Source organism: Sinocyclocheilus anshuiensis, unplaced genomic scaffold (assembly GCF_001515605.1).
Source record: "Sinocyclocheilus anshuiensis isolate Anshui unplaced genomic scaffold, SAMN03320099.WGS_v1.1 scaffold1581, whole genome shotgun sequence".
Taxonomy (NCBI): domain Eukaryota; kingdom Metazoa; phylum Chordata; class Actinopteri; order Cypriniformes; family Cyprinidae; genus Sinocyclocheilus; species Sinocyclocheilus anshuiensis.
The window spans coordinates 729,222-745,759 of NW_015540988.1; the positions used below are offsets into that span (position 1 = coordinate 729,222).

Genomic DNA, 16,538 nt, shown 5'->3' on the forward strand with positions numbered 1-16,538 from the left:
CCACCACTGGCTCTGCACCCATTTACCTAAATTCATTACTTCAGAGTTATGTGCCCTCTAGAAGCTTGCGTTCTGTAAGTGAACGGCGTATTATTGTGCCATCTCAAAGAGGCACAAAATCACTTTCACAGACTTTTTCATTAAGGGTCAAGATCATTATCTGCATCTCCTGCTCTCCACCAAACCACTCCCATAATAGCTGTCAGCACTCAAATTAATGCACGACTCTACATTATCTGTATAGCATGTGTGTAAGACTCGAATACAATTATGAAGTAATAATTTTATGACGAATAAATCTTTCAGTGAGTAAAACTGGCTGTGTCTATAGTATTAAAGACTACACAACATTATCATATTATCTTTCAATTACTTTTTAAATGATTATTATTTTAAATTATTGTCCCTGGATTAGTAGGGTACTCTTGTAATAAAGTAGCGGTGGTAGCGGACAGATTTTAAGTATCAATTCTGCTTAAAAAGATGCAATCTAATCCTGTATACATGAAATAAGCCTGCTCCCGAGCAGGTTTAAGCTTACGGACCTGTTGCTAAGACAGCAACTTCGGGATGAGCTTCGAAGAACCAAACTATCCAAGATCATGCCAAATCATCAACAATCAAATCCAGCTAACTGAGTTAGCGACCTATGAAGAACGGGCCCCAGATTTAGACAAGGCGACTTTTTCATTGGAGAAAGCTATATTAAGAATAGAGGACTCTTATTTTAGCCGAAAGGAATTCTTTGAAGTTAAAAACATCTTAATGATGGATTTGTTTATTTACAAACATCTTTTTGCTTCACAAGATGTTAATGGACTGGAGTTGTGTGGATTACTGGTGAATTATTGCGGTGTTTTTATTAGCTGTTTGGATTCTCATTTTGACGGCACCCATTCACTGCAGAGGATCCACTGGTGAGCAAATGATAATACTGAATTTCTCCAAATATGTTCATCTTGGATGGACCGAGGGTGAGTAAATGTTCAGCAAGTCTTCATTTTTGGGTGAACTGGTTTTTAATGGTCACATGACATGCAGAGAGACACAAAATATGTCATGTTTTCTAATAAGTGTTTTATTATGATTGTTTTTATTTTAAAATGAATTATTTACTGATCAAATATTAATCTGTTTTTATTTTATTTTTATATTTAGGTGTTGCTGGATGCTGTGCCAAGTCCACCATAGCACCTCTTGATAGAGTGAAAATTTTACTACAAGCTCAAAATCCTCATTACAAACACCTTGGTAAGTTAAATCCAAAATGTTTCGGATAAACAGATATTTTTGTGCAACTTGATTTGAAAAAGAACTATGCACCAAACGGTTGAACATGATGTTATCTTGTGTGCTTTTTCAGGAGTGTTTGCCACACTTAAGGCAGTGCCAAAAAAAGAGGGTTTCCTTGGACTATACAAGGGAAATGGAGCCATGATGATCAGGATTTTCCCATATGGAGCCATTCAGTTTATGGCTTTTGATAACTACAAAAAGGTTACCTTTGTTTCATAGTCATTATGTACTAATGCCAGTCTTGGGGAATAACAAACTAAACATAGTGACATTCCTAACATAATTATATTTTTAGTAGCGTGACAGTTGTTCAGAATATCATAGCTTTTCCAGTACTACTTCTGCGGCCGTAAAAATAGGCAATAATCAAACACAATCTCCTAAACTGTCCTCTCAAGTAAAGCACTAATCTGATTCATTTGAAAGATTTGGTTAATTCATGATTTATTTGAGTGATCCAGTTCAAAAAAAGAATTCACAAATTTATTTGAGAAGTTGAGGTAGTTTATTTTCCACTTTTTTAGTAGTTGTATTCATTGTAAATGTATCTCTGCAAATGAGTTTGTTCTTGACTAAAAAACAAAAAAAAACTACTCATTACAAATGAGTAATGAGTAAAATCAGTTACTTTATCTGATGGTTATATATTTGAAATTGCTACTGTATATATAGTCACCTTAAACCGCTTCAGCTTCCTCAGTTTACTACTTTTTGTCAGTAGCTTAACTTTTTTTTATTGCAGTACCTTGTAGCAATTTTAGTGTAGCTTCCCTAAGTTTAATGTTAACAATACAAAGTTTTGTACTAATGCCAGTTGTACACTGTGTTTAGATTTGTTTATGCTTGCAGTAAGCTGTTTCTGATGTACTTTCAGTTCCTTAACACACATCTTGGAATATCTGGGCATATTCATCGGCTCATGGCAGGATCTATGGCAGGTTTGTGATTGTTTTCCATGACTCTTTTCCAAGATCTTTGTAACTTCATGATAAGCATTATGTCTTTATCTGCATTGTACGCTTTCTGTAGGGATGACTGCAGTTATTTGCACCTATCCACTCGATGTTATCCGAGCTCGCTTGGCGTTTCAAGTGACAGGAGAGCATCGCTACACTGGCATACGAAATGCCTTTCAGACTATTTACCTTAAGGTATGAAGACAGGAAAGAAGTTTAGTTGAGAACCTTTCTGTGCTTCCGTTTTGCATGACAGTGTGTTATCTTTAAAGGAAGGAGGAATCTCTGGATTCTACTGTGGTCTGACCCCTACAATCATTGGCATGGCTCCATATGCAGGTTATTTTCTTGTTTGTTTTATGTAAAATATACAATACAATGTGCAAAACTGAAAAACACTTTAGCTTACGTCCTCATGTCACTGTTTTTGCTCTGTTTCAGGCTTTTCTTTTTTTACATTCGGTACATTGAAGACTCTGGGACTCACTCGCTTCCCAGAGCTCCTAGGCAAGCCGTCTCTTGACAACCCTGATGTTCTTGTGCTGAAGACTCACGTCAATCTGATGTGTGGTGGAGTTGCTGGAGCAATTGCTCAAACTATATCGTATGTTTATTTTTTTTTTAATTCTTTGTTTATTAGGTACTGTTTGTAGTACAACCTGTACGTTACTGTACGTTTGTGTTACTGTACGTACATACTACATTCTTTCTAATATTTCTGCACAGATATCCACTAGATGTTGCCCGGAGGAGAATGCAGTTAGGTGCGTCACTCTCTGATTTTGACAAATGTTGGTGAGTATTATATAATTTGGATGATTTTAAGTCTTTGTTTCCTCAATGATTTACACTGGTAAAAATGTTAAGTAAATTATAAAAAAGGTACTGCTTTGTTAATAGGGATGTATAAGTATTAAAATCTGACTGATAGTTATTTTTATATTATGGCAGATAACCTCTATAAATAAATATATATACTGTATACACACACACACACACACACAAACTACATGTCAAAAGTTTGGAATAATTAATATGTTTTGTTCTTTATTCTCATCAAGGCTGCATTTATTTGATCAAAAATACAGTAAAAACAATAATATTGAGAGATTTTTTACCATTTAAAATAACTGTTTTGTATTTTAAAACACAATTTATTCCTGTGAGGCAAAGCTGAATTTTCAGTAGTAGTTACTTCAGTCTTGAGTGTCACATGATCCTTCAGAAATCTGCTGATTTGCTGCTCAGGAAACATTTAGAAACATTTTCATGTTGAAATCAGTTGTGATACACTACCATTTAGAAGTTTAAGATACGTTTTTATCCTGCAAGGATTCATTAAATTGATAACTGTGAAATCATATAATCTTACAAATTTTTTTTTTTGAATAAATACTATTTTTTTAACTCTTATTAAAGAATGCAGAAAAAAATCAGTTTCTACAAAAAATATTACACAGCAAAAACAATTTTTTTAACATTGGTACTAATATATATATATATATATATATATAAACACTTGTCCCTTTTAGACTTTCACTCTATTCATTTGCTGCTTGTTTTCTTTAAAAAAAAAAAAAAAATATATATATATATATATATAGCAGTTTGATCTCCTCTGCATGTTAAACTCAAAATTCCCATCAAGTTTTGTCTGTGATCATTAATATGTTTTCTACTTTATTTTTTATTTAGCAGCAGCCTCACAAAAACTCTCAAGCATGTGTACACCCAGTATGGTGTCAAGAAAGGACTGTATCGTGGCCTGTCCCTCAACTACATCCGCTGTATACCGTCACAAGCTGTTGCCTTCACTACTTACGAGTTCATGAGGCAAATTCTTCACCTAAACTAGAACAATCAGTGACTAAGCCTTAAAGGAACGTGTTGAAACGACCCGCAGCGACATCACAGCAGTCCTGTCTGCCATTCCAGAGACCAGTCATCTGAAATCCAGTTCTTACTAAACACCCACACAAACGGCAAACCTGTGGCTTTGCACAGCCCAGCAACAATCACTATGGATACAGAGACAAAAGCTTGCTTTTCCGTTCTGTGTGGATCAGAAACAACGACACTGGAAATCCCATGAAAACCTGCGTCTGAAACTTGCTTGTAAGAAGCCGTCCCATTTCAGATCGAACAATATGCCTTAATCTTTCACTCATATAAGCAAAACACAAAATCTCAGTCGATTTGACCTATGTGGACAGTTTCTCTAGGTATATCACAATGCTTTTAACTATGACTGATGAAGTGATTTTTAAGTCAAATATGGAAGTTGATTTTTCTTTGCTAAATTTCATTCATATATAGCTTTATATTTCAGCAAATCTGAGTCACCTCAAGTCTTATTGACTGATATTTGTCTCTTTTTGTGATAAAGATGACTTTCCTCTGCAATTCAATAATACAGTGAATGAAAGAGAGTGTACATAATGTCTATGCAGTATTCAGTCATGTTTGCATGCCGGTGTTACTGTGGCTCAAGTTTAATATCTGATTGATGCCTTACAGTGCAGGTTAATTCACAATCTCCCTTTTGGAAGAAAGCAATCAAATGCGAATATGTGTGGTGATGAATATCACAGCTGATATGTATATGAATCTTAAATTATTGTTCACTGATTTGTGATAGGAACTACATGAATCCCTTAAATAGACTTTCACCAGGCCAGATTAAAATTAATTTTTTGTTTTTTTATATATATAAAATTGATTTATTGTTTTGTTTTGTATTGTATGGAAATGTGCTCCCTCAAACGGTTGCCTCATTTGCCTTCCGGTTGTAATTACTTGCTTTTTTGTTGTTGTTGCCATGTGGTGGCAGTGTTGCAGTGAATCGAGTCCTTAAACCTCTTTAAATTAGACTTTTCATGAACATGTTGATCGTGTAGCGGCATGTGTTTCCAAAGATGAAAGGGAACATTTATGTGCGTACATTCAACAACGACTGATACAGTTTTATTACTGAGTGAATACGTGAGTTGTGAAGGTCATGATTCATTGATCACATTTCAAGTTTATTTGCACTAAATGCCATCAAGCTAAATCATTAGAATGGGAGGATTGTCTTAAACTTATCTTTGCTGATTCTTGAGAACTGTGGAGAAAGTTTGTCTTGCTGCTTTGGATAAATCGCCTTTATTATTTATTTGTGTTATATTGGTATAATGAATGGATATTATGTCAGATTGAAATGGTTAATAGGCATTGAACAAATTAACAATGAGGATACTTGTTTTGTAAATGTGATTATTAATTTGTATGTATGTTTAGATGAAATGTAAATGTTAGACCAATATCTTTGGAAATAAAAATAAAGGCTTTTTTGTCTTGTGCTAGAGTTTCTCTTGATTGCTTTCATATAATTCAAATATGATTGATGAATTGCCAGTAAGTATTTGCATGATCCCATTTTACACTATTTGTCATCCAGTGGGATTTTCCTATAGTTCCCTCATTTTTGTTTGGAAATGCATTTACTATGAAACACCTCCCACCTAGCAATTCATTTGCATTTATTTCCTCCTAAGTTTGTAAGGTACTGTTGTTTGATAACGCCTTATTTGACTGGAAAATATGTTGCAAACAAAACACTGGTTATAGTGTATGTCTGTCTTATCATGTTACCATGCAAGTCATAAAAAAGCAGAGCTCACTGGCCAGTGGCTTTTTGGCCTTCTGTTCTTTGAATAAAATAGTTATTCTAGGGCCATTAAAGGACTTTATACTGCTTTATATATGGTTTATATACTCATATACAAAGGTTTAGGGGCAGTATGGGTTATTATTATTTTTAATTAAAATTTTTTTTAAAGAAATTATACTTTATCTATGATACTGAAAGAATTTATCATGGTTTTCACAAAACCAGTGCAACTGTTTTCAACTGATAATAAATGTTTGCTGAGCAGCAAAACAGCATACTGGAATCATGAGAATCATGTGAAGCTGAAGACTGGAGTGGTGGCTGCTGAATTCAGCTTTGCATCACAGTAATAAATTACATTTTAAAATATATTAAAATAAAAAACAGTTGTTTTTTATTGTAATTATATTTATATTGTAAATTGTAATAATACTGCATTTTTTATCAAATAAATGCAGCCTCGGCGAGAATAAAATATTTAAAAAAATGTAAACACACACACACACACACACACACACATATATATATATAACACTAGTATTTTCAGCAGCTAAAAGATGGTTTAAAGTCAGTTATTTCTGTCTTTTGCTGTAGTGTGTCGATAGGAAATATCAGTTTACATTTCCAAACATTAATTTTGCCATTAATTGTAATAATCCAGTGAGATTTTTGTCTGACAACAGCCAGTGCTCCACACAGAGATCTAATCTCATCATCATCCAGTCTGTCTGGAATGACATGAAGAAACAGAACAAACTGAGACGGACTAAATCCAGTGTGGCAGTGTCTCCAAGATGCTTCAGGATGTATATTTATATATATTATGAGGCAAAGATATTATATATATATATTATTTTTTTATTTTTTTTGCAAATTGCAAATTTGGTTGTATTCATCAGCAGAATGTGAGCTGGTACACCACAAGGTACATACCCCAAAACCTTGCAAACTATCAAGACCAACTAATATTCAAAAATAAGCATGAAGCAACCGCTCACTCTAAGTAAAACACTTGGCAAGCCTTGAAGATAAACGAGAACTAAAATATCTGATAAGCAAGCCAGGCAGAGCATCTTAAAAACTGTGAAGTGTAGAGTGACGTACTGACACATAAATCAACTATCACATAATAAACTGTCACTATTGACATAAATTAAATTCATAAATAAACTGCATAATGCCGTTCACACACTTCTTGAAACAAGAAACTAGGTCAAAGCCTACCGCAATGCCAATCAAGAGAACATCTATAAATTTCCGTGTATGTGTGAAGTTTGTGGCTTGAGCGAGTCAGTTAGAGAGAGAATGGGAGAGGGGGAGAGAGAAGAGGAAATGCAGTCTGCGTGCGACTCTTGAAAAGTCCATTTGAGTTCAGTTGCAGAGCTGATCTCCAGCTTGACGAAAATGCCCAACTACACAGTGACTGTCGCCACAGGCACTCAGTGGTTTGCTGGAACAGACGACTACATTTATATGACCCTGGTGGGATCTGAGAGATGCAGTGAGAGAACCCTTCTGGACAAACCCCTCTATAATGACTTTGAGAGAGGAGCGGTAAGATACTAACAGTCTTTGCCTAAGAACGCAATTATATTAGACCTTTGAGCTCCTTTTGACAAGTTTGATTCATTGCGAATTATAATGTGCAAATAATAATTGAATTATATTGCATAAGTGAATTGCCTTATTCTTTGTGAATTAAAATTGTAAACTTTTTTTTAATGCTTTGGCATTCTTTCTTTTATGGCTGTTGATTAATTTGAGTCAAAACACAAGCTAAATGACTTATGAGTTATATGTCTTGACTCTTGATGACACATGCAGTACACTTTTACGCTGTAAAAAATGAGTTGTTTTAAAGTTGTCAGAAAAAAATATATTCTTTTACAAGAAAATACCATTTCAGTGTTTCTAATTCAGTGTGTCACTTGCCGATTCTATTATTTGTATGACATGTGTGGCGCACTTATATATTACAACCTCTTTAATTATTTAAATCAAACCACAGTCCTTGTTCAGTATCTTTGAAGTAGTCATGCAGTGTATCTCTAAGGAAGTCAAATCATTAAGTGTCAGATAAAAAAAATAAAAGATAAAAATCAATGATCATTTACAGGAAGACAACTATGTGTGTTTTTTTTGAGTCAATGAATTCTAATCTAACATAAGGTGTAATTCAAGGTGGACTCATATGACATCAGTGTGGGAGAGGACCTGGGTGAAATTGAGCTGGTGAAAATTGAAAAGAAAAAATACTGGATGCACGATGACTGGTACTGCAAATACATCACGGTGAAGACACCCTATGGAGATTATATTGAGTTCCCCTGCTTTCGCTGGTTAGTTGATGACAAAGAGGTGATCCTCAGAGATGGAAGGGGTATGTTCTGATTGGCTTGTACATTTCTTCCTGTAATAAAAGCCTAAACTTTACCTTAAAATAAGGTTTCAATGCTTGCTGTGTTTCAGCTCGATTGGCACAGCATGACAAGACCGGAGTGGCAAAACAGCACAGGCGAAAAGAACTAGAACAGAGACAGAAGACATACAGGTTTGATGCAACTTTCAGAAAGAGGTTAACCACTGTAGCAAATTTGTATGCTTTCCTCATAAATGCACGTGTGGTCAAGTCTGATTTCATCATAACAGACCATTATGATTCATATATACTGTTTACTCTTTACCCTGGTTTAGGAAATAATTTTGTGCATTTAGGTTTCACATTGTACCTTTGTATATCCCGGGTTGCCAGTGTTACACTGTCATTGTTTGGATGAATGATCAGAACGCAACTTATTTAACGTCTTGTGTAACTTAGCTTTGCCAGGTGCGTTTATAATTCTGACTGTACCATCCAGTTTTCCTGAATACACTGTTCTGACAATAACTGAATCGCTCTTATCGCAACAATTAACATTTATTCCGTCATTGTTTGACGTGTTGATTCTCCCTGAAGCCCTGAAACAAAATACAGCGCGTCAAAGTTTCTGTTTCTGCAAAGCTCATGAATATTTAATGAGGCAAGCGCCGTACAGTTTATGATTTGTTGTTGCTAAACCAGTTCCACGATTTTATAGACCGTAAACCCAGAGTAAAAACGAAAATGACAAGTGGGGTTACACAGAGTTCACCCACAAATGAAACTTCTGTCATCATTTACTCACCCCCATGTCTTTCCAAACCTGTATTACTTTTGTTCTTCTGCAGAACACAAAAAAAGTAAACATATTACATAATTATTTAGATAAGCCTATTTAGATACTTTGAAGAATGGCATGAGGGTGTATAAATGAAGTGTTATTTTTGAATGAACTGTCTGTCCCTTTAGAATGAGTGTTTAAAAAGACAATTACCCAGGTTTGAGCTAGTCTGAAAAGTCCTTAAAGGATAGTTAACCCACAAATACAATTTCTCTCATCATTTACTCAACCTCTTGTGGGTTCCAAACCTAATTTGGACTAGTTTGACTAAAAACTCATGGGACTGAATCTGGGACCTTTGCCAATTTGCCCCTTGCCACCACTGCCACATGTCTGACCATACTGCCCAGAAAATCCTGTTTTTAAATGTGGAACCTTTCATTTATTGCATAATAATGACAATATGATTTGGTGCTGATATAATAGACTGAATTTTAAAACATGATGATGTGCTTGATGTTGAAGATGGAAGGAGTGGCACCCTGGCTTCCCTATGAGCATAGATGCCAAAGCCCACAGTGAGCTTCCACGAGACATTCAGTTTGATAGCGAGAAAGGAGTGGACTTTGTGCTCAACTACAGCAAAGCGTAAGATTCTTTTTATTTGATGACTATGCATATTTCATTCTTGAATACCGTTTTTACTGCTCTGTGCTGTCAGACAGCTGTTATTTCCATAAAGTGACCGTGTGTTTGTATTTATGCACATTTGCATGTTTCTTTCAGAATCTGTTTGTCTTTTGCATGTATCAACGAGGTCTGAACACAAACATGCATTGTCTTTGTGGTATTGTACATTTGCACAGACTTTAAAGAACTGTGATGGCCTGTGCTCATGTAAAAGTGTGACTGTTAAAAGGGGGAAATGACAGATTCGGTAGATTGTGTTATTGATCTAAATAGTTTTGAGAAGTGTCGTTCTCAGTGGCATGCATACATGTGTTTACCACCCATATCTGCAGGCACAGTGACAGTTAGATTATCACAACAAGAAGTCATTTTTAAAGTATGAGGTCCAATACAGAATGTGGGAAAAGACTGTGAGAAAGCTTGGACTGCCATTGTGAAAAACAAGTGCTTAGTACTTATACTTCATTTTTATTTATTTGCAGATAATTTAATATTAATGATCTAAACTAAAATATGAATATATTAATTCACTTTGTAAAACATTGCATTAAATTGGAATATGTTTACCATTGCAGTCCACTAGCCATTTCAAAGAAAATAGAAGCAATTATGAAACTATATATAAAGATGTACTTAAGTCCTACTTAAATGGGTACAAAAACACTTTTAACTAATTGAGTTTAATATTTATTTGAATATTTAATTTATTTGCTAATAAAATGCAAATAACTGTCTAAAAACATTACATTTAGTACATTGAATATATTCTTTGGAAGTGTATTATTTCTGTAAGAAATACTCTTATTAAAAAGTATGCTCAAACTTCTTTTTCACAAGGGTAGACTATCCAAGTAAATCTCTCTCTTTTTATTTATGATTTTGATATATTATTCAATATTCAATATTATTCAATATTCAAAAAGAGATTATAGGCCATATGTATGATTTTTTTTTAAATGACTGTGTTTTATTCCTCAGGATTGAAAATCTCTATGTAAACCAGTTCATGCACATGTTCCAGTCTTCATGGGGAGATTTTGCAGACTTTGAGCGTATATTCGTGAGAATTAAGAATACAATATCAGGTTTGAACAGCCAGCATATATAACCTTTACTATTTCTTTAACAACATTGAAGAATTGCACATTACACACTCATCTCACAAACACTCTCATCTGTTATAATACATAAATTACCTGTTTGTAGTAAGCAGCATTGGATGTTGTTTACTCGTATGTCTGTAAAATGTACCCAGTGTATTTAGATTAATGTTAGGTTTTACACTGCACAACATACCATGTTGTTCTGAGTTATTTACATTTTTAAAGCACACAGCTGCTTCAAAATTTGTTGTATGAATAAAGATGAATGTGTGTAATAATGTTAAAATGACTGCTTGTGTCCTTTGCACAGAGTATGTGATGGAGCACTGGAAGGAAGACTTCATGTTCGGATACCAGTTCTTGAATGGCTGTAATCCAGTGGTCATCAGGAAATGCACAGAAATTCCTGACAAGTTTCCAGTCACACAAAAGATAGTTCAGGACAGTCTGGAGAGGGGTCTCACACTGGAAGAAGAGCTCAATGTATGCAACACACAAGCAATGAGTATATTGGCATGTGCAGTATGATTCGCTTGCAACATATTTTCATGTGTGTCAATTCGGCATGCAACATTCTGCATGGTTTTAATACAAATGTGACAACTTGTCTTTCAGGAAGGAAACATCTTTATTGCTGACTATGAGCTATTAGATGGTGTTACTCCCAATGCCACGGACCCATGCACCCTTCAGTACTTGGCTGCACCCATCTGTCTGCTTTATAAGAACAGTCAGAACAAAATCATGCCAATCGCCATCCAGGTATCTGAAATAAACACAAAACATGTGCTGGAAACATTGATATCAGATACAGCGTGATAAGATCATTTCTGCTTCTCACGCTATCTTGTGAAATTAGAAAAACGTGAAAAAAAAAAAAAAAAATTTAGTTTAGTAGATGCTTTGTCAAAAGCAATTTAAACCTGAGAATACAAGCAATTTAACATAAAGGTGACAACAAATGTGACACAGTGAACACTATACTACACCTTACACTCTTAATTAAAAAAAATTGCTTAACTTCTCATCAGTAGGTATACATTGTTCTGCTATGTTTTGTGCAAAAATACTATATGTTGATAATAGAAAATGCATTTGATAATATTCCAAAATAAATGAACGAACGAGCACACACACACACACACACACACACACACACACACACACACTCTCTCTCTCTGTTCTGGGAGGAGCGCGGAACGAGGAACAAGGAAAAAGGAGACATGGAGTACATAAACAATCTTTAATCCTTGGAAACACAGGGGAATTATACAACATCCAACGAGTAGAACTGACAAAGAAAGACTGAACAAACAGGAACTTAAATACAAGGGATAATTACTAAACACAGGTGTCAGGAATCATAATCAAACTAAACGAGGACAGGAACATGACCAAATAAGGAAAAACAGGAACAGAAACAAGAGCAAAACACGACACAGAACAGTCCAGAATCCTGACATATCGCCCCCCTCCCGGAAGGTGCGTCCTGGCACCGTAGAACAACAGAAGGGGGGAATGGGTGGGAACTAAGGAGGAGGTTCTGGAGGAGAACAGACACCTGGGAGGGGGCCGGCAGACAGAGTCCAGGGAGGAGACGACAGAGGGAGGAGCCAGGGAGGAGACAGGAGGGGCTTGGAGCCAGAGGAGTCCAGCTGGACCCAGGCCACAGCCATAATGACGGCCCACGGTGGAGCTGATGAAGGGAGGAGTCATGGAGGAAGAATGGCCGGAGGTGGAGATCCGGAGAGCCGCGGCGGAGTCGGAGCGACTGAGGACCAAGGTGGAGCTGGCGGGAGGAAGGAGCCCATTCCGCTCGAAGACCATCTTCGGACGACGGCCATCTGCACGCGGTGTTCAGGCTAGCGTCATGGAACGCGCAGAGCGTGTCGTCTGGGTAGCTGGTAAGTTCGGCAAGGGCCAGAAACAGTCTGGTATGGTCCTCGAGCGAGCGCTCCCCCTGCTCCAGCAGGAGGAGGAGGAATTCGGGGCGATGGAGGGGATCTATAGAAACATAATGGAAACAAAACACTGAGGGAAAAAACACGGAAACAAATACGGAGAGTAGACACACGGAGGTTACTGTTTTAGGTCGGTTCTTCTGTCACGATCTGTGCTGGGAGGAGCGCGGAACGAGGAACAAGGAGACCATAAACAGTCTTTAATCCTTGGAAACACAGGGGAATTACACAATATCCAACGAGTAGAACCGACAAAGGAAGACTGAACAAACAGGAACTTAAATACAAGGGATAATTACTAAACACAGGTGTCAGGAATCACAATCAAACTACACGAGGACAGGAACATGACCAAATAAGGAAAAACAGGAACAGAAACAGGGGTAAAACAGTCTGTTTTACAGAACAGAACAGTCCAGAATCCTGACACTACCATTCAAACTTTTTGGGTAAATAAAATGTTTAGTTTTTGAAAAAAGTCTCTTATGCTCACCAGGCAGCATTTATTTGCAAAAATATAGTAAAAACAGCAATACTATGAAATTTTATTATAATTTATAATGACTGTTTTCTATTTTAATAGATGTTAAAATTTGTAATTTATTTCTGTGATGGCAAAGCATTATTTTTAGCTGCCAAGATCCTTCAGAAATCACTCTAATATAATGATTAGCTGCTCAAGAAACATTTCTTATATTTATCAATGTTGAAAAACGTTGTAAAGATGCATACAAAAGTGTCATTTAATTAGTCCATGTGACCATGCTATTTTACAAGCTTCCTGAAATTTGATAATTTTTGTACAGGAAACAAAGAAAGGAAGTTGTGCAAGGACGTTTTATGTACAGTATATATATATGAATGTAAGGGAGTGAATGGGATATGAGAAAAAGGGAAGTCTCTTATGCAAACTGTTACACAGTCTGAGAACAATGGCATATATGCCTTTCTATAAAAACAGGCTGAATGAGTTTTGAAAATGATCTCCATATTATTAACATACTGTAGCTGGGTCAGAGACCAGGAGAGGATACTCCCATCTTCCTCCCGAGTGATGATGAGTACGACTGGTTGCTGGCCAAGATCTGGGTAAGATCTTCAGACTTCCACGTACATCAGACAGTCACACATCTTCTCAGGACACATCTGATATCTGAGGTCTATGGCATAGCCATGTTCAGACAGCTGCCTGCCGTTCATCCTGTTTTTAAGGTAATTTCTTTGTTCTCTTTATAGAATTGATTCTATGATATTCGTGTAGAGTAAATAAAGCCCATGTCTTATGTATGGTTGATTATACATTCCAAGAGGCATCCTCTGCTCTTTCAGTTGCTGTTACCTCACATCCGTTTCACCATTGCCATTAACACCAAGGCTCGTGAGCAGCTCATCTGTGAGTGTGGACTCTTTGACAAGGTCAGCTTTTCTCTTCCTCTAATAGTTTACTTCCTCCAAAGCCACCTATTGTAATCATTAGTGTTCTTCTTCTTCCTCTTTTTTTTATTTTCCGCTCAAGATGTCTAAAAGGCAGGCCATAGTTAAAAGTTTAGTAAAAAGTTGTGAAATCTGGCTCAAAGATAGAGGACAGTCTGAACATTAACTGCAGAACTTTTGGAGTCTCTAACTCAGTCCCTCTGCCACCAGCTGTCCAAACTTCACTTTTGTTTTGAAACAAAATTCTTTTTCCTCCGACTCTATGACGTCATTTTCCGTCATTAACTTTTTTGGAATTTTCCAAAAAACCTACTTTGTCAAACTACTCCTAGATCGCTTGTCCGATTTTCACGAAAATTTAACCAGATCATCTTCAGACCATGAATGAATGAATGATGCATTTATGTGCATCATGATGCATTTATTATGCATTTACGTACCATGCCAAAAAAAAAAATTTCAACTGTTCTTGAGCTACAGTAATTCTGAGAAGAGCACACCAAATCTCTGAAACGCTCAACAGTATTAAGACCAAACTTGGTTTGTGTTATGACAACCATAACCCCAGGGTACCTACACAGTTTTGGCACCTATAGTGATCAGGAGATATGAAAAATTAAATTTTTCATATGAGAAATTAAAAAACATTCTTGTTCACCATTCCTGGCTGGTGGAATGATCTTCCCACCCCTATCCGGAATACTGAATCCCTGACAATTTTCAAGCGACAGCTGAAAACTCATCTCTTCCGACGTTACTTGACTTCATCCTAAATTAAAAAAAAAACTTTCTTTCTCTTTATTTATTCCTTCCCTTTCTAGCTTGTACTTATTTGAACAAAGTCCTAAAACTTGGTATTACAAGCACTTCCTGTGTCTGTTTGCCTCTTTAAGAAGAATCGCTTTATATATTCCCCAATTGTAAGTTGCTTTGGATAAAAGCGTCTGCAAAATGTCTAAATGTAATGTAAATGTAAAAATGGCTATTATTACTTATAACTTCTAAACAGTTTGGCCCAAAAGTCTGGTCTCTTTTAAGTTTCGGTGCGGCATACATAGTTGAATGATGCCCAGTTTTACCACATTGGTCAAAACCCTAGACCGTTGGTCTGATTTTCACCAAATATGACTCAGATTATCTTCAGACTATGCTGGCAAAAAGTTATGAATTTCATGTTGATAACAAAACTGCTTTCGTTTACTGCATCAACGAATTTGCTGGCATGGTGCCAAACTGCATCTGAGGCTGCTAACCTTTTTCCATTTTTGTAAATGTAAATTCTAAATAAAAAGGCAAGCAATTTGTGATTTTAAGACATGTACTGTTGCATAAGAAGTGTTGGGTAAAGTTACTTTTAAAAATAATGCATTACAATATTGCATTATATTCCCTAAAAAAGTAACTAATTACGTTACTTAGTTACTTTTTATGGAATGCATTACGTGGGCAGGGCTTGCTTGTTTGTTTTTAATATAAAAAAGTTCTTCTTTTACAAATGTAAAAGCCCTTTCACATTTTTGTAAATGTAATTTCTAAATAAAAAGGCAAGCAATTTGTGATTTTAAGTACTGTTGCATAAGAAGTGTTGGGTAAAGTTACTTTTAAAAATAATGCATTACAATATTGCATTATATTCCCTAAAAAAGTAACTAATTACGTTACTTAGTTACTTTTTATGGAATGCATTACGTGGGCAGGGCTTGCTTGTTTGTTTTTAATATAAAAAAGTTCTTCTTTTACAAATGTAAAAGCCCTTTCACAACAAAAATAAAATGAATATGCCTTAGGCTGAAGGAAATGTAAATTCATGTCTGTACATGAAGAATATGACGCAGGAGAAAAACAGTTCAACACTATTCAGAAATAGCAAAAATGAAACACAAATGTGTCATTCTTGCTTAGTATGGTTGAATTGGGTCATCGAAGGTCAGTAGTAAAGACATTGGTTAATAAAATGGGATTAAATACATAAATAATATTTGTCTTAATTATTTCAGGTTTGTATAATATTCTGAGTTTGCATTTGAGCATTTGAGTTTTTTGAGTAAAAACATGTTGACATTTAGTCTACATCTACAGTAACATCATGTTCACACAGCTCACACAACGCCTCTGCACTTACTCACGATTTCTCTCAACATGGCAATACGAGAGCTGTCAGTCAAGACATTGGAAATAGAGTAACTGGCGTCACTTATTTGAAAAAGTAACTTAGATATGTCCTTCTCAATTAACAAGTAACACTTTACTTTACTAGTTACTTGAAAAAAGTAATCTGATTACATAACTCACTTTACTTGTTACCC

General features: G+C 35.8%; 2 protein-coding genes across 3 annotated transcripts in view; both read left to right on the forward strand.

The window, feature by feature from the left end:
- The first annotated feature begins 950 nt into the window (after nt 1–950).
- On the forward strand, nt 951–5,593 carry LOC107690187 (graves disease carrier protein homolog). The gene is made up of 9 exons (XM_016488439.1): nt 951–978; nt 1,159–1,251; nt 1,364–1,497; nt 2,171–2,234; nt 2,326–2,447; nt 2,525–2,591; nt 2,694–2,856; nt 2,979–3,047; nt 3,948–5,593. The coding sequence occupies exons 1-9, from the start codon at nt 951–953 to the stop codon at nt 4,105–4,107; spliced, it is 900 nt and encodes a 299-aa protein (XP_016343925.1). The 3' UTR covers nt 4,108–5,593.
- A 1,695-nt stretch (nt 5,594–7,288) lies between these two features.
- LOC107690200 (arachidonate 5-lipoxygenase-like) overlaps nt 7,289–16,538 on the forward strand; it is a 13,184-nt gene continuing 3,934 nt past the window's right edge. Inside the window, exons 1-9 of one of the 2 annotated variants that reach the window (XM_016488454.1) lie at nt 7,289–7,458; nt 8,086–8,284; nt 8,374–8,455; nt 9,570–9,692; nt 10,713–10,819; nt 11,148–11,320; nt 11,453–11,599; nt 13,807–14,010; nt 14,128–14,214. In XM_016488454.1, the coding sequence (XP_016343940.1) occupies nt 7,309–7,458; nt 8,086–8,284; nt 8,374–8,455; nt 9,570–9,692; nt 10,713–10,819; nt 11,148–11,320; nt 11,453–11,599; nt 13,807–14,010; nt 14,128–14,214 (1,272 nt within the window). In that variant the 5' untranslated portion in view covers nt 7,289–7,308. Of the gene's footprint in view, nt 7,459–8,073; nt 8,285–8,373; nt 8,456–9,569; nt 9,693–10,712; nt 10,820–11,147; nt 11,321–11,452; nt 11,600–13,806; nt 14,011–14,127; nt 14,215–16,538 lie in introns of both variants that reach the window. The other variant, XM_016488455.1, reaches the window with a different exon arrangement.

Excerpts from the sequence above, each read along its gene's own strand:
- LOC107690187 (XM_016488439.1), top strand. The coding sequence starts at position 951 with ATGTTCATCTTGGATGGACCGAGGGTGA. Across the intron at positions 2,235-2,325 it reads CATGGCAGGATCTATGGCAG|GGATGACTGCAGTTATTTGC; the intron begins GTTTGTGATTGT and ends CGCTTTCTGTAG. Across the intron at positions 2,448-2,524 it reads TTCAGACTATTTACCTTAAG|GAAGGAGGAATCTCTGGATT; the intron begins GTATGAAGACAG and ends TTATCTTTAAAG.